At 52.9% G+C, this 15737-nt stretch overlaps 7 protein-coding genes across 7 annotated transcripts; 4 read left to right on the top strand and 3 right to left on the bottom strand.

The window, feature by feature from the left end:
* Positions 1-1932, top strand: CC84DRAFT_1116270 (uncharacterized protein). Its single transcript, XM_018175454.1, has 3 exons — positions 1-515; positions 565-1113; positions 1178-1932. Exons 1-3 carry the CDS (start codon positions 427-429, stop codon positions 1773-1775), a joined length of 1236 nt encoding a protein of 411 aa, XP_018036946.1. The 5' UTR covers positions 1-426; the 3' UTR covers positions 1776-1932.
* Positions 1933-4418: 2486 nt separating this feature from the next.
* Positions 4419-5272, top strand: CC84DRAFT_1174542 (uncharacterized protein; the record flags this gene model as incomplete). Its single annotated transcript, XM_018180102.1, has 3 exons — positions 4419-4501; positions 4766-4929; positions 5025-5272. The coding sequence occupies 3 exons, from the start codon at positions 4419-4421 to the stop codon at positions 5270-5272; spliced, it is 495 nt and encodes a 164-aa protein (XP_018036945.1).
* Positions 5273-5851: 579 nt separating this feature from the next.
* CC84DRAFT_1116266 (uncharacterized protein) lies at positions 5852-6980 on the bottom strand. Its single transcript, XM_018175453.1, has one exon. The coding sequence runs from the start codon at positions 6941-6943 to the stop codon at positions 6029-6031; it is 915 nt and encodes a 304-aa protein (XP_018036944.1). The 5' UTR covers positions 6944-6980; the 3' UTR covers positions 5852-6028.
* A 114-nt stretch (positions 6981-7094) lies between these two features.
* CC84DRAFT_1162940 (NGP1NT-domain-containing protein) lies at positions 7095-9418 on the top strand. The gene is made up of 3 exons (XM_018178130.1): positions 7095-7219; positions 7270-8028; positions 8349-9418. The coding sequence occupies exons 1-3, from the start codon at positions 7151-7153 to the stop codon at positions 9288-9290; spliced, it is 1770 nt and encodes a 589-aa protein (XP_018036943.1). The 5' UTR covers positions 7095-7150; the 3' UTR covers positions 9291-9418.
* A 352-nt stretch (positions 9419-9770) lies between these two features.
* On the top strand, positions 9771-10774 carry CC84DRAFT_1257889 (uncharacterized protein; the record flags this gene model as incomplete). Its single annotated transcript, XM_018184774.1, has 3 exons — positions 9771-9828; positions 9897-10180; positions 10277-10774. 3 exons carry the CDS (start codon positions 9771-9773, stop codon positions 10772-10774), a joined length of 840 nt encoding a protein of 279 aa, XP_018036942.1.
* A 1458-nt stretch (positions 10775-12232) lies between these two features.
* CC84DRAFT_1195093 (alpha-ketoglutarate dependent xanthine dioxygenase) lies at positions 12233-13488 on the bottom strand. Its single transcript, XM_018181390.1, has 2 exons — positions 12849-13488; positions 12233-12798 (listed from the first exon to the last, which is right to left on the bottom strand). The coding sequence occupies exons 1-2, from the start codon at positions 13471-13473 to the stop codon at positions 12248-12250; spliced, it is 1176 nt and encodes a 391-aa protein (XP_018036941.1). The 5' UTR covers positions 13474-13488; the 3' UTR covers positions 12233-12247.
* Positions 13489-13909: 421 nt separating this feature from the next.
* On the bottom strand, positions 13910-15689 carry CC84DRAFT_1053897 (uncharacterized protein; the record flags this gene model as incomplete). The annotated part of the gene is made up of 2 exons (XM_018173515.1): positions 13910-14257; positions 14304-15689. Coding segments are annotated over 2 exons (1734 nt in total), but the record flags the coding sequence as incomplete, so codon positions are not given.
* Between the last annotated feature and the right edge of the window lie 48 nt (positions 15690-15737).

The following is a 15737-nucleotide window of genomic DNA, read 5'->3' as shown; positions in this document are numbered from 1 at the left end:
CTCACTTTGCCGTTGCGCGGAAACTTGTCCCTAATCAGTCTTGATCACCACGTTGCCTGTCGTCGTAACGAGATCTAGGTTCTCATCCGAGAATAAGGTTTCTACCCCACAGTTCTCAAACGCAAACATGCTTAGGAGAAGGCAAGGGTAGGATATTAATGAGACACTCGGTCGCGAGATCGACGAACAGGGGAAGAGTATAAGGGTTTGTATGCGTGCAACGTTCATCCTTCAATTCCCTTTCTGGTGCGATCCTTCCCCATATTCCCACTCGGTACCACTCTCTTCAGCCCTATTGATTTAATTGTGCCATCTTTGCCCTCTTTCTACCTATGTGCATTTGAGGTAGTCGGGCGAAACCTGGCCAGGCAGTTGCTCACACTCGTCGGTTGCATCGATTGAGCTCGTCAGTAGAGGATTCCCACAATGCAAGAACGAGGCGGACAAGTCGCCGCTGTAGCGATTCTTTTCTTGATCTTAACATGGGTCACGGTAGGACTCCGGTGCTATGTCCGGTAAGTAAAACTCCTGTTTTTGTTAATACCCATGGCTCATTGGAAACAGAATTTCTATCGTGAAAGCATTTGGGTTAGATGACAAGCTCATGGTACTCACTCTCGGATTCTTTACAGCGTACCTTGGCTGCCAGCTGGGAGGGGCTGTTCACGGTACTGGCGCACGCCGCGTTAACCTCACGGACGAACAAGCGCAAACGGCCCTTCATTACTGGTATTTCTGCGAGATATTTTACACCATCGCGACATGTCTTCTGAAACTAGCCGTTGGGTTCTTCTTACTGCGGATCACGGTCCAGCCATGGCACGTTTGGATCATCCGGATGATTATGGCAGTCGCCGCATTCTTGGGAGTCGGATATACTTCTTTGGTCATCTTCCAGTGCAAGCCCATCTCGTACTGGTGGGATCTGGATCCGACCCATGAGGGTAAATGCCTGGATGCATCGCTTGTCATGATTTTCACGTTTGTGGTTTCAGCCTTAAACTCCTTCGCGGACTGGACGTTTGGTATTTTGCCCGTTCTTATCGTCAAGGACTTGCAGATGAAGAAACGCCTGAAGGTTATTGTTTCTGGCGTCATTGGGCTGGCGGCCATGTAAGTCTCGCCTCCCCCATCGAAGGAATACCTCCCTTTCCAGCATGAACGCTTACATGTACAGTGGCTCTACTGCGACGATCATCCGCCTACCTTATACATCTACCCTTAAGCCTTACAAGGGCGATTTCCTCTACCGCACCACCGATTTCGCCATCTGGACCACCGTCGAAGTTGGCATTGGTATCACAGCCGGTTGCATTGCCTGTCTCAAGCCTCTCGTCAAGTCCAGTTTTCTCACAACCTGGTCAGGACAGAAGTCTACTGGAAATCCCTGGAGCAAAGGCACGGCAAGCAAGCTTGGAGGAACTGCCGGAAGGCAAACCCCTATTGGAGGACTGGAGATGAAGCCTGTCGTGGTTGGCAAGAACACAACGACCACGACCGTCACGGCTGGGAGGAGTAGCAGCGATTCAGACGAGAAAGATCTTGTAAACAATGGCATGTCGGTGGGAAGTTGGGACAACGGGATCAGCAAGAGCGTAACGACCACCGTTGTGGAGGAGCGTATGGACGACCGTCCGGGCCGCGCGTCACGCAGACCCAAGCCGAGCGAGGTTACCATCGAACGAAGACGGAATGGGAGCCCAGGGGGAGATAGTGCATCGACCCTTCACGACGATGAGAGACGAGGGCCCGTGAGGGCATATGGAGCATTTTAGCGAATCTGAGCGATTGTATGAACTTCTCTTTCACATCTCGTAACGCAGCATATACACATCTGGGGGTGATAGTATGTCTTCACGGCTACAGAGCTGTGTACCTGCACGGCACACATACCATTATAGATTTAATCGTAATAGAACGAGGTCGTACGCCTACCGAGAGTCTTGCATAGGCACCCACATTGTCTCAGCGTGCCTTTTTCCGGCCCACGGGGTACCATCCGGGCATGAAGCTTGTGCACGACACGGAAGAGTGGGAGGCAACATGAAACCGGTAGTTAGGTCCCAGACGCTCGTGAGTCGTGAGTCGTCGGCGGGACGGACCACTTGCTCGGCTATTGAATGATTCAGAAGTGGGTCATGCCGGCAGCCGCAAAGGTCGCCGCTTGCAAGCTCACATGCGACCCAGTGCTAGTAGTGCGCCCCTAACTACGTAGCCGGTCTCCAACGTATGACATGTTCCGCGGAATTGCGATAGGGGGATGTTTCCTAACGAATGCATAAAATTGTTTATCTCTTGTTAAGGCTAGGTCATACAGTCAGCATGCGATCATTTCACCCAATGTGCTCGCGCCATTCTACTTTAATTATTCGATCATGTACTGATCCGTTCTTTTCCCTGAATTAATCAACGAATTTGGACGCCGCTGACGAAGGCGCCGCTGCATCACAAGGCTTCCAGCGGCAGCCACTGCCGCTGTACTGTCGCGTCAGTAACTTTGTGTAGACTACCGATTCTTTAGATACAGCATGCAGGGTCCTTAGTTTAGATGCCTGTCGCGTAAATCCTTCGCAATGCCTCCTAGGGTAACTATAGTGAATGTCCTAATTCAAAGAGAGCGGGTACTTGCAGCGAAAGTCGCCTACCAGAGGCGCTACAAGGATCCGAAACGAGGCTTCTCATGCTCGGAGTAGACCTTAACGGCCCCTAAACTGAACCCGAACCTTTTTTATGATTGGTCTACATAGTGTGTATCCGACGGACAAGCGCGCAACGGCCATGGACTGACAGCTTCTGGACTTTTCCTCTTGTCCGCGGAGCGCTAGCAAACTGATAGCCATGTGACGAGCTCAAACCAACGAGCAATCTAAGGGCACCAGTACTTCACTTCGGTCAGAAAAGTCCTGAACCTACACAGGAAAGAACGCGTTGGTCGTGCGTCTGGTGACCCCGTACAGCAAGACTATCGAACGCCTTCACGACAGTTGTGGCCTAGTAAGACCCCTGAATGCCTGAAAAACTCTGCCTCCAGCCGCCCGCGAGCAATTCACAGAGCTATGTAGGGTGTGCCCTCCCGATTGCACCAACCCTGGCGTAGACTCTATGTCCATATTAATGACGAGATCCGCTCCACAACAGAAAACGAGAAGTTTCCAGGTGAACGACCGCGCGGGATAAGTATCACCGGCTTGAAGAAGATATGTCTCATCGCAACGCACCATTTGCCGCCGTGTGAAATTCATTGTCAAAAGATTTGTACTATCCGAAGAGCGCGACGGTAACAGAAGATAATCACCCCTATAGTGACTGCAGAATGGGACGGAGCTATCGTCGTCTTTGAGTCATTAAAGGCATTATGACTAGAGTGTTGTTGCTTTGATCAAAGCTCAGCACGTCGTTCGTGTGAAGATGTAGACCAATGAAATGATGGTTTAGGCAATCAGACCTCAACGTGCTGCAACATTCAACACGTTCGCAGCTGTGCTGCTGTGTACAGTCTTTCGGATTTTATCTTAAGTTTGCCCATAAGTCCTGAACCGTAGTGACTCAAAGAAGTTGACGCACGTCGTGCTCATCAGGCTGTCAGCCAATTTTCTCCAGTCAAAGGGATCTTTGTATAAAGGACAATGCATCTCCTAATCAAGACTGATTATGAGTCATCAGCTGTACAGATCATGACTCGATAAGTATGAGAGGAGGCTCAAGGGCATGCTCGTAGGCGATATTCATTACTGTTGGAGGGAGCTTGGGAAGCAGTTCAGGGTGATCTATAGTATTATCACTGGAGTGTGGGAGAGAGCTCCCACGCTCCATATATATAGAGATATTGCCAGGTCTAAGCGCAGAACTAGCCATATACGTACAGGAAGCTCCCCGAGCATACAAGGGAGCTCCGCAGAGGAGCTGCCCAATGGCGTTTCACGTCACAATTACTGTATGATCACCCTAAGCTTTTCCGTCTACAATATCGATATTACTCATTATGTGCAACCAATTTATCGCTCAAAGCCTAGTTCAAGAAGATCTAGAGATCAACGCTGAATATAGGTGACTTTGTTGATGAGCAAATACCAATGCCAGCAAGTTGGTATACTATATGATATAGATGAGTTTTTGGATTGCCGCGGCCATTCTTATGATCATTGAAAGTATCAGCTAGATTGCAGCGCAACAATTCAAGGGAGTCTATGAAAAGTTGATTGAAAAGCGTCTCTTTAGGAAGGAAAATATCGAGTTCATGAAACTCCAGTGGTATATAATACACGGAATCGTGAAGGAGCTTCGACGCATTCGGTACCCAGTACTAGTTAGAGCACTCAGTCACTGAGGTAGAGCACACGGGCAAAATCAGTCCGATGAACCGAAAAGTGAGTCAACCAAGAGCACCAAGATGCTCAACATTATGATGACGCTCAAGGATGCGTGTGGGCAACAACGCAAGTCCATTGTCCCGCTCTATTGGTGGACACAACCCTGGCCACTTACAGCAAGTGACTGATTTGTGAGTATTTGACACTGTGCTAGAACCCAGAGTAGTGATCTATATTTTATAGGGTTCTTTTCGCGCCAAGCTATACCCACACCACCACTTCCAACGGATTTGCACAATTCGCGACCTACGACATCCGGAATCGACAGAACTGTTGATAAGGAAAGCCCACCTATAATTCGCAAAGACCCCGTGGCCACACCGCAGGAAGCCCCTTGGCAAGTTGGAGATCGCTCGCAACTCGCAGTGAACCATATATATACCAATGTCTTACAGCACGGACCTGAATAACCCGCAAGCCAACAAGGAGTTTGGCTTTGAAAAAACAAACCGGGTCAAGGGTAATTCTAGCCTTGAGCGCCTGGCGGTACTCAATGCAATCGGCCAACGCGACGGTATCGTTAAGAAGATTGTATGCTTCGGCTTGGGATCGATGCGCCGTGCGACTGTGAATAGACGGGATGAAACGGTCCTACATCAACATTACATAGCTTTAGATCTAGCAAACCACTTGCAAGTTCTAATGGCTTCTAAGACCCGGCTTATAACGATGACGATGGGATGTTTCTAACATTGCGTGCCAACGAGTCCAATATCGACGTTAGATTCGTCGTTTCGGCAGGCGGACTGCTCGAAATTGATGAGAACACATTTGTCTTCGCACCCGGAAGACCCACCTTTGCGAGTAAACAGCTGGTTGCCGACCTCACACATGAACACGGAGGTCCGGTTGCAATATTCTTCGAAGAAGGTTTTCAGTGGAGCTCTGCAGGTCCTTGGTAAAATGAGGGAAGCGTCGAGGACGAAGTCGACCAGTTCTACAAAGGCGACGTGCGAAACCGACCTTCGACGTCGCCGATCTTGTGTGCCTCTTGTCTTCGTCGATTCCCCCAGCGAGTCACAGCGGAAGTCACCAGTCAAAACAAATGCCATCAACATTGGATCCTTGACAATTACCAGCAGTAAATTACCTCAACTTTACTAGAAAATCAAAACCCGCGGTCAACCCAAATACCGGGCTTCCCAACGCCTGGTCCATCTCCCACGAGCATCAAATCTGACAAGAGTCATACGTCACTAAAACACAGCATCTCCTTAGCTGAGCCCCGGCCTCACCCAAGAGCTGTCTTCTACTGCTGCATCGCCTCTATCAACACCGACACTCTGCTGCTGCTTCGTATTTTGTTTTCCCACCACGATGGTTAACGTGCATCGTTTGCGCCCTCGGTTGCGAGGGCATACGCGGCTTTAAATTGAATCTTGTGGCGAGTCTCAGTCGATGGAGAAATTGTCGCCGCTTCAGGTGATGGGCTTATGAGTATATTGCCGTATGGGTCGCGAGGGAAGTTATGAAAGGCAGAGGCAACGAAGGGTACGAGCGGTTCCCATATCCATGAAAAACGATATGCGGTGTCAACTGCTCCACGGAGTACACCCCGGGCTTCCAAATGCTTACAGGTACATGTATCTACAAGAGTTCCAATATCATACAATGTTTTTAGTATGGTACACACTGCCACCGCCATGTCGTACACCATTTTACATCTTTCCGCCAGTAAGTGCCTCGGCCACCTTCTTGACGCGTTCCTTGGCCAGCCCAACTCCCTCGCCGCCCTTGAGCTTCTGCAGCCTCTCCATGACGCCCTCCGGCACGCCAGCCTCCCAGGGACTCGCGCCCGTGCCGGTCGGGCTCGTCTGCCCGCCGACGTGCCAGCGTACGGGCTGCTCATCGGTGCCGAACGCCTTCTCGATCGCCTCGTCCAGCTGCTCCTCGCTCACGATGAACTCACGCGCGTTGGTGTACAGGTCGTGCAGACGCGAGCGGCGCACTTGCTCCTGGCGCTCCAAACGCTTCTGGTACGCGTTCTTGCGTTGGGCGACGAAGACCTTGCGCGGGGTGCGGGGCAATCTGTCGCCGAGGAAGTCGCGGATGCCCTTGGAGACGGACGTCTGTGTCAGGACGTCGACGGGGCGCGGGGGCGCCGTGGCGAGCCGCCGCCGCTCGGCATTGCTCTGCTCGATCTGTGCGGTGTAGGCCTGGTCGGTGGTGACCTTCCTCTCGTGCAGCTCCTTGACACCCTCTCGCAACGCCCTCTTCCTCGCGTCCGCCAGCCGCTGCTTGTACAGCCGGTACTCGGCATCCTTGCTCCAGGGTCCGGGCTGCGCGACCTTCTTTGGGTCTTGGGTGGTCTGCGCGATGAAGTCGTCCGAGGCCTTGGAGAGCGGCGACCGCGTCTTGAAGACATCGCGGGGGACGGGGAGGTGGCCCTTGACGGGCGGCGGGATGTCGAACGTCGGCTGGGCGGGCTTGGGGACTTCGATGTAGTTAGGGGACTCGGGGCCGAGGGCGAGCGTGGGCGCCGTCGACGCGAAGGCGCGGGTGGCCAGGCTGGCATTGATGAAGGGCGCCTCGCGGGCCGCCCAGGGGAAGCGGACTGGTATTCGCGGCGGCATGGCGATGGATGGAGCGGTTCTGCAGTTGCGCCTGCTCGTCTGCTCCTGCCCTGCATCCAAAAAGTGCAGGAGCGCCAAGCGCCGCGGTGGCCCGAGCGCAGAAAAGTTCGGTCCAAAATTCAGACGAGCGCTGCGCTGCAACTTCCGACCAGCCTCTGCGACTCTTTTCCTCTGGCTCATTCACTTCCCTTTCCCCCATAACCAGCCATGGGAACCGCCAAGAAGGAAAAGAACCGCAAGGAGCGGGAAGGAAAGACCGGCGATGGCATGGGCAACGTGCGCTCCTCCCTCCACCTCCCTCGCGCCTGCCCGCTGACAACTCGCAGGTCAAAGTCAAGGGCGAAAACTTCTACCGCACCGGCAAGAAGGTCAAGGTGCTGAAGCGCCTCACAGACGGAAAGGCCCAGCGCAACGCCAAGGGCGACATCACCAAGGCCGCCTCGTACCAGAGCCGCGAGGCGCCCGTCGCCCGTGTAGAGCCCAATCGCAAGTGGTTCAACAACACGCGTGTCATCTCCCAGGATGCCCTCGACTCGTTCCGCTCGGCCGTGCACGCGCAGGCGTCCGACCCCACGTCGTACCTGCTCAAGCAGAACAAGCTCCCCATGTCCTTGATCAACGACGTGAAGAGCGTCAACGGCGTCAAGGTCCATGCCGCCAAGATCGCCGTCGAGAGCCAGCCTTTCTCAGATACCTTCGGCGCAAAGGCGCAAAGGAAGCGCCCAAAGCTTGACTTTGACTCCTTCGAGGGCCTTGCTGGGAGAACCGGGGATATGCACGACACCTACTTGGACCGCTTAGAGCAGGCTAAGCTGCTGTCAGGGACCTCTGGACAGGAAGAGGAGAACACTGGCGAGCTCACCACGTCGCGAGAAGCCATCTTTGGCAAGGGTACTTCGAAGCGTATCTGGAACGAACTCTACAAGGTCATCGACTCCTCCGACGTCATTCTGCATGTCATTGATGCCAGAGACCCCGTCGGCACAAGATGTAGATCGGTGGAGAAGTATCTTCGGGAGGAGGCACCGCATAAGCACTTGGTCTTCGTCCTGAACAAGGTCGATTTGGTCCCAAGCAAAGTCGCTGTAAGTTCAACATTTTGTTCCTTTTCCCTTCAACCCCATCGATTAAGTCAAGTGTCTATCCCTACCCATGGACTGGCGCTGTTACATCAATGGGAGATGAAAAACGACTCGCTCTCCTGCGGCCGTTATGGTTGCGGGTAGACGTGCTGCCGTCTTGGTGGCACGTCGCTAGAGTCCGCGTGTCCCGTTTGAGTTGAAGACTGCCTCTGCTTTGCTTCGGCTTCGCAGCTAGATGGCGGTTTTCTTAGTAACGTTTCACACATCTCTTCGATCAAAATTTGATTTGCTTTGATACATGGAGCCGGACTAACGTGCTTCAGGCTGCCTGGGTCCGCCATCTCTCCAAGGAATTCCCAACTCTCGCTTTCCACGCTTCAATCAACAACTCTTTCGGCAAGGGCTCCTTGATCTCCCTGCTCCGCCAATTCAGCCAGCTGCACTCAGATCGCAAACAGATCTCTGTCGGTCTCATCGGCTACCCCAACGTCGGCAAATCTTCCATCGTTAACACTCTACGCAACAAGCCGGTGTGCACAGTCGCGCCCATTGCGGGAGAAACGAAGGTATGGCAGTACATCACGCTCATGAAACGCATCTACCTCATCGACTGCCCTGGCATCGTTCCCCCTAATCAGCAGGACACCGACGAGGAGCTCCTTCTCCGTGGCAGTGTCCGAGTTGAGAACGTCGAGTGGCCTGCGCAATATGTGGAGGCTGTGTTGCGACGCGTACAGCCCAAGCATCTGCAGAAGACTTATGAAGTCACTGGATACACAGACTCCACGAGCTTCCTTGAGTTGCTTTGCAGGAGAATGGGTAGGCTGCTCAAGGGCGGCGAGCCGGATCTTGATGCTGTTGCGCGGATAGTGTTGAATGACTGGATAAGAGGTAAGATTCCGTGGTTCACACCGCCGCCTATGCTGGAAGGTGAAAGTGGCGGCGCGGTGAAGGGCATCGATGGAAGAGAAGGCAAGCTCGGCGAGATGAGGAAGCGGAAGCGCGGTGAAGAAAGTGAACTCGCCGAGAGTGTCGCGGCTACTACCGATGCAGCGGACAAAGACGAAGGCGAAGACGACGATGAATTCTCCGGCTTTAGTGATGATGATGATGAAGCAGCAGCTGAGGAGGCGGCGGACGACGATGCCGACGATGCACAAACCCTCGTCGCAGAAGGCGACGCGAGCGACGAGGACATCGAGGAGGAGGTCGCTGCAATATCGGCAGCGCTGTCGAAGGCAAAAAAGAGGCAACGGAAAGAATAGTCACGTTACGGCCATAGTCACGACCCTCAAGTAATGATACCCACGACATGCACTGCGCATGTTCCACGCATCTTCTATCGCCCTTCTTCATCCATCACCGTATCGTGTCTGTGGCATTTGCCGAAGTTTTACCACGGAAGGCTACCTTTGCTAACAATATACAGCGCACGGGCCTACCATGCGTATGCCTCGTTCCCGGAATCAGCATATCGAGCCCGTGTTCTGCGTGTGTCGCATCAGCAGAACGACCAATCACGCCGCGGGACCTGCGTATTCTTCATATACACGTATATTATCCATGAACATGCGGTCCGACCTGACGGCCATTAAAGACTGCTACGTTCATATGGCAGAATGACAAGCAATGCAACGGTTGCTACCCGTACGCACACGCTGTGCGACAGTCATAATGGTATATAGGTGGACTTCACTAGACTTATATCGCTGCAGCGCGCGAAACAGTAGAGCGAACACATCATGATGAAGTCACCATCTCTCCTCGTACTCAGCGTCGCGGCAATAAGCGCCAATGCTCACTGTATGTCCCTACAATGAGGTGTTCCTAGTTGGCAGTTCACGCCTTCTACTATCTAATCCCCACGGCAGACTTCTTCGACCGTCTTATCATCAACGGCACGCTTACTGAGCCATGGGAATACATCCGCAAGATCTCCGCACGGCCCAGGACCGACGACGCCTTCATCACAGACTACGACTACATCCAGCCGCTCATAGACCCTGCCTCGGGCGACCTGCGCTGCGGCCGCAACGCCTCGGTCGCGTGGAACGATGTCAAGACGGCGGTTGTAAGGGCGGGAGATACGGTCGGGTTTGCGGTGAATACAACCGTGGGACTGCCGATTGCAGGCGCGCCTATCAATCCGTGGGACGTAAGTTGCTCCTACTTTCCCTAAGCTGCCTTATGCTAGAAAATCATACAACCACGCTCCCTTCCGCAGAATGAGCCTTACACTAACATCCCCCAGCGGTACCCCAACCTCTACCACCCTGGCCCCCTAACCGCCTGGCTCTCGCGCTCCCCTCCCTCCTCCTCCTCCCTATCCACTTACCCCGGGGATCTCCCCTGGACCAAGATCCTCGCCGTCACCACTCGCACCTCGCAATCCGTCCCACCCACCGACACCTATACCTGGAAGCACCAATGGGGCGCATACCAAGCCACTAATTGGACCTTCAGCATCCCGGCGTCCACACCGCCGGGCGAGTATCTGCTCCGCATCGAGCAGATATACCCCGTGCCTGTGGATGAGCTGCAGGGCGCGCAGTTTTATGTCAATTGTGCACATGTGAGGGTGTTGGGTAGCGGTGCGGAGGCGAAGGTGCCGGAGAAGGTGTATGAGGTGGATATACCAGGTGTGTATCACTGGGGCCAGTCGGAAATTTATCGATGGGTGGATGTGGGGAATGAGAGCTTTGATATTAGGGATTGGGTCGCGCCGAAGCCGGATGTATGGCTAGGGTGAGGGTGGTGGGAATTTTGCATCTATGTGATGAGAGCGGGGGCAAGAGGGATGTAGCGCGGCACTTACAGCATGCCTCTATTCATGCAAGTGATCTAGCTCGTTCTTTCTAGTTCTCTAATTAGCACCGTATCTGACCTAGTCCTTGGAAGCAATTTTCCTAGACACATGAAGCACGACGGCTGCTGTGTTGCACTCGTGAGCTTCGAAAAGAGAGATGTGCGTGTATAAGCGCTACTCAGACTATCCAAGTCCCCTCTCAGCTCACCCACATCAAAGCCCCCATAAGCTACATCGAAGGCGTCACTACCCCAGTGCGCCGCAATAAGTCTCTGCAGACCCGCGCTCTTCAGCTCTCAATGGGCTATCTTGCTGGAGATGAAGAATCTGTTCCACTTCTGCTACTTATGTTCTTCTTCCTTATCCAGGGGAATTTGCTTCCTCGAGCTTCCCTGCCGCCTCTCGATACTGCAGCATCTCTTGCGTGATAGATGCGCTTGGGCGCCGTGTCACCGACGTGCATCCACCTGTAATGTTTTGGTGGTGGCTGTCCCAGGTCGTTTATGCAATTGAATTTCTTCTTATACAGGAACCCAAGGAGGATGTTTATGCTGTTGCATCACAGCCCGGAAAGACGGAGTGGCTCGAACCGCAGTACAATGTGTAGTTTGCGTACATAGTCTCGAGGCTTCGGTCCTATTCCCACCGTATCTTCCTGCAGGAAGCCCCAATGAAACGCGTCATACTCGATGTGGAAGTAATTCGCGCTATAGTATACTTCTGGCGCTTCTCCCACAGACTCCCCGCTGACTTGATGCTGGTCCAGGATCGTCAGCTTGGGCAGTAGCCTTCCTTCGTCTAGTGCGTGCTTGTTTGAGGGGCATTAGAGATTGTAATATGTGACTGGACAATGTTTCTTGGACGGCTTCGAAACTCCCTCGTAGAGCCAGCAGAGATTCAGAGACAGATCGAACGGCTTTTGCGACACAGCGGAGGGAAGCGGCGGGAAGCGGAGCAAGGCGCGCAGGTTCCACTCTCTGGCAGCGCTTTACCCAGAGTGGCTCGGTTTTCACGCAGGCATAGGCGTATATCATGTTTCGGATCTCGCGTGGCAGTCTCTTCTGCACGAGATGGCCTAGCTGCTGACAAGGCGCCACATGTACTGCGTACAGAGCGCTATCTTTGAGTAGTGCACGTCTGGTAATGCCATGCAATCCAACTTCCATCCCTCGCGAAGAAAACTGCAACAAAGGATGTAGGCACGAATCTCAATGTATTGCGTATGATCGTATGTGAGGGTAAGTCTTTGTTTGTTTCGGCTCGCAGATTGGCGTAATCCGAATGGCGTGCCAGATTGCAATCAAGGCGTGTAATTGTCCGATCAACAAGCATGGACGCGGCTACGCATTCAGGCGCGCGATGTACTCAAGATCCTTGCGCTTGTCTTGATGGACATTCCGTGCCAGATATATAGCTTTATTGACTACCCTGACGGTACGCCTTCGGTGGCGTACTACTCGCCATGTTACACTGCCACAGCAACCTCCTCTCCTTGAAGTGCGCTAGCTGCCCCGATATGCTGTGCATCACGCCCCTGTTGTGGAAAATCACCAGATCGCCCTTCTGCCAACTATGCGCATACACATTCTCCGGTCGATACACCTTCTCCTGCAACTCATGGCATATCCTCCGCACCTCTGCAAGTTCTGAGACCACAGTCTTGTTGCCGGTGGAGGGATCGATGGTGGTGAGCGAGTAGACGCAACACCCGGCAATTTGTAGATGTGGTAGTCCGTTTGAAGGATTCGTCCATACCATGGGAAATGAGTGAACTTTCTCGGGATCGAAGGGTGGTAGGTCTGGAATCAAGGTCTCGCGGCCGACGTTCTCGATAGTGAGGCCGTCGGATGAGGCTTTGCAGTTACGGATCATCTCGTAGGCGCGAGGTGCGTAGTGAACGGTAGTGTTTAGCGCAAACTCCTGCTCTTCGGGAGACAGAGCGTCAAAATTTCGTGCGCCGGAGAAGACTGACCGGGTCAGCGCCTGAGCATATTCTGGGGAGGTACGATGTACTCACAAAGTGTTGCTCCTGCGGCGACGTCCATTATTTCGCCTTGTGGGAATTGTAATCGCTGTTTCGGTACCTTTGGTACCTCAATGGCGTGGAGCGAGGTCACAATTCCGGGGAGATTCTCGTACAAGGCAGCATCCATATGCCATCTGTACGGCCTGGTAAGTCCATCGGCAATCTCTTGCTCTGATAGTGGGTACTCATGAAAGCTGGATTGATCGAGGTGCTGCAAGTCCAATTCTCCGATACCTTCATAGTTTTCCACATGCCCAGATCCTATGACAGTGACTTGAGGTGCGCGAGGAATTCTCGAGCAATTGTTTTGGGATAATATGTTCCTGGAGTCAGTGACTTGCTTCTGGCCTCCAGAGTGGTACGGCAGATGATCTGGATCGAGTAGGTCGGCTATGTCGTAGAGGACGTGTGGCTGGATGCCAGTTTGGTCGCGGATAACAAGAACGCCATTATCGAAAAACCCTGTTCGGAAGATTTGCTGGTCAGTTTCAGATAGCAACTTCGGGTCGAAGAGGGTCATAGACTCAGGCAGAACGACTTCAGCGCCGAGACGCGTAGATTTACGCAGCTCGGCAGGCAGAGGCCGGATCTGGAGAGGCGCTGTGGGATGCGGCATTTTGATTGGCGGTCGGGACAACTGCGCAATTCATGGACATCCGACGAATGATTTGAGTCTCCCTCATCCAGGTTTTAAGTGCGGGAGCACAATGATAGAAATACCCCCAGTCTTTCTTTCCCCCCGCTGTGGCGGACGTGACGGAGGTCGGATGAGATAAAGTAGGCCGAGATGTAATCTCGTGCGAGTTGACTCCAGACCCACTTCGGGAGACCCACATATGCAGCGACGCATGTCAAGCACATTACCTGAAGTGACTATTGAACCAGATATCGAAGTCTTCCAACTGCTCTCCGATAGCCTGGTAAATGGGTTCCGGGGGATGCGTTGAGGGTTCCTCATTTCGGTCTAGCTGTATGAAGCGATGCAAAATCTGGGTAAACTTATGCCTATTGGCAGTTCCATCCGCAGTGTCGGTTTGCAGAGGATTGTACAGTTCCTCATTTAACATCGCATCAACAAGGTGCACGCCTTTGTGCGCCATTGTATCGTTGTTGGAGAGATTCAAGCGCTGCCTCGCACCTCGGATGAGTTGCACATAATTGTCTTTCCGCTCTGTTGACATCGTACTGTGGCAGTATAAAAGTTCCAAGCAGATTACAACGATAGCTGCAACGCAGAATGCTGAATGAATCCAGATCGGCGGACACTCCGGGCCAGCCTTGGAGATCTCATCATGCTCCCGTAATATCGTCCTAGCGGCAGATACACACGTTTGCCTCGTGAAGAGGTATGCAGGAGATTGAAAGCTCTTCAGTAAAAATGCTCGGTGAATCATGATAATCTGACTTTGTCAGCAATGGAGATAGAAATAGAATACTAGAAGTCACCTTATCCGCAGCAGCGATCGCTAATGTTCGGCGGGCGAGAGTAAGCCACTCAGGATTCGAAGCAACACTACTTGACTGTCTCAAGAGTGGCGTAGGAATCCCTGCGACAAGCTGTCGCATTTGGCGATCGATGGCGATGACATGTTCGTAGCGTGAAGCAACATCGTCGCCTGCGCTCGGTCCGTCGAGCAGTGCAGGAATCAAGACAGCCATCTTAGCCTGTGTCAAAGTATATGTGCTTGCCGTGAGAATAGCTTCGTTTTGTGGTTGGAAGTCGTCGTTGCAGTTCCCAGGCGGCTTGGTGGAACAGTGCTTGAGGCTGATTGAATATGTTCCGGTGTAAGGGATCGAGTGGTAGTCCAGTTCGACCAACTTCAACCACACCCTACGGCCAATTTCCTTTTCCACAGCTTCGCTCCATGTATCCCCAGAGGTCTCGTCTCCGATTCGATGCAACCCAAGGCACTGTGCGATCCGGATGCTAGCGTTCAACCATGTAATCAGTAGATCGCTTTTGCCTAAGACATTTGCCACCATTCCCGAGATACAGATCGCTTGCAAAGAAAAGATTGTATGTCTGCTCATGAAGTCTTCGACGTTGAGAATGTTACCGACCACACTGAAAAGCTCGGTAGGAGAAGGGCACGTGTGGAGCACATCGAAGCAGTCCTGACAACCCGGGGAGTTGTGAATACTCCAGGCAGACGCGCTTAGGACCGCACAGTACATAGCCAGCCACTGGCCGTCCTCAATGTAAGCAGACCGCCAAAATGTCTCGCACTGAGCAAGAAAAGTTGGAATGTGTAGAACGTTATGGTACCAACTGAGAAGGCGGACGTGGAATTCGATCATCCGTCTTGCTGTCGCCACATCCGGCAGCTTCTCAAGCAGATCCTCCGCTAGAGGACCTCGCATTGAAGTATCATGCTGAGTTCCAAAGCGCAAGCAATTCCTATGTGGATACTTGTGGCACTGATGACGTCCCCAAGCCAGTCCTTCGATACAGGTAGCAAGATCCTCGAACTTGACCTGAGCGGAGGCTACATCCTGTGGCACTTTGGCAGCTGATAGACTTGGAGCACGATGGCTTGGATTAGGATTCTCTCGTAAACTAGATGTCACGCTGTTGGCTCGTAGTTCGGGCAAGAATGGCATTCCATCCGGTACCTCGGCCGGGATGGAACATTTCCCTAGGAGAGACCATTCTTCATCTGTCGCTCTGGAACCAAAAGCCGACTTCCGTCGCCTCCTTCTAGAGAGCTCTACCGTCTCCCGCTCGCATGGAGTATTTCTTCGGAAGCAACGCGCGCAAGGAATGTGCTTATCGCAACGCACTTTGCTTTTCGTACATGCAACGCATGCCAGCGGTTGTCGCTGCGATAGACGTTTTTTCTTCTCGAGCGCATGGTATCCTGATGCTGTATAGGATGTCTC

The sequence above is a fragment of the Paraphaeosphaeria sporulosa genome (genome assembly GCF_001642045.1).
Source record: "Paraphaeosphaeria sporulosa strain AP3s5-JAC2a unplaced genomic scaffold CC84scaffold_4, whole genome shotgun sequence".
Classification (NCBI taxonomy): Eukaryota; Fungi; Ascomycota; class Dothideomycetes; order Pleosporales; family Didymosphaeriaceae; genus Paraphaeosphaeria; species Paraphaeosphaeria sporulosa.
Note: the sequence above shows the minus strand (reverse complement) of the source record. Positions and strands in the feature narration are given on the sequence as shown.

Coding starts and splice junctions, on each gene's coding strand:
- CC84DRAFT_1116270 (XM_018175454.1), top strand. CDS start 427: ATGCAAGAACGAGGCGGACAAGTCGCCGCTGTAGCGATTCTTTTCTTG. Junction 516..564: donor GGACTCCGGTGCTATGTCCG/GTAAGTAAAACT, acceptor CATTGGAAACAG/AATTTCTATCGTGAAAGCAT. Junction 1,114..1,177: donor GTCATTGGGCTGGCGGCCAT/GTAAGTCTCGCC, acceptor TTACATGTACAG/TGGCTCTACTGCGACGATCA.
- CC84DRAFT_1116266 (XM_018175453.1), bottom strand. CDS start 6,943: ATGCCGCCGCGAATACCAGTCCGCTTCCCCTGGGCGGCCCGCGAGGCG.
- CC84DRAFT_1162940 (XM_018178130.1), top strand. CDS start 7,151: ATGGGAACCGCCAAGAAGGAAAAGAACCGCAAGGAGCGGGAAGGAAAG. Junction 7,220..7,269: donor CCGGCGATGGCATGGGCAAC/GTGCGCTCCTCC, acceptor GACAACTCGCAG/GTCAAAGTCAAGGGCGAAAA. Junction 8,029..8,348: donor TGGTCCCAAGCAAAGTCGCT/GTAAGTTCAACA, acceptor AACGTGCTTCAG/GCTGCCTGGGTCCGCCATCT.
- CC84DRAFT_1195093 (XM_018181390.1), bottom strand. CDS start 13,473: ATGCCGCATCCCACAGCGCCTCTCCAGATCCGGCCTCTGCCTGCCGAG. Junction 12,799..12,848: donor CGCCGCAGGAGCAACACTTT/GTGAGTACATCG, acceptor TGACCCGGTCAG/TCTTCTCCGGCGCACGAAAT.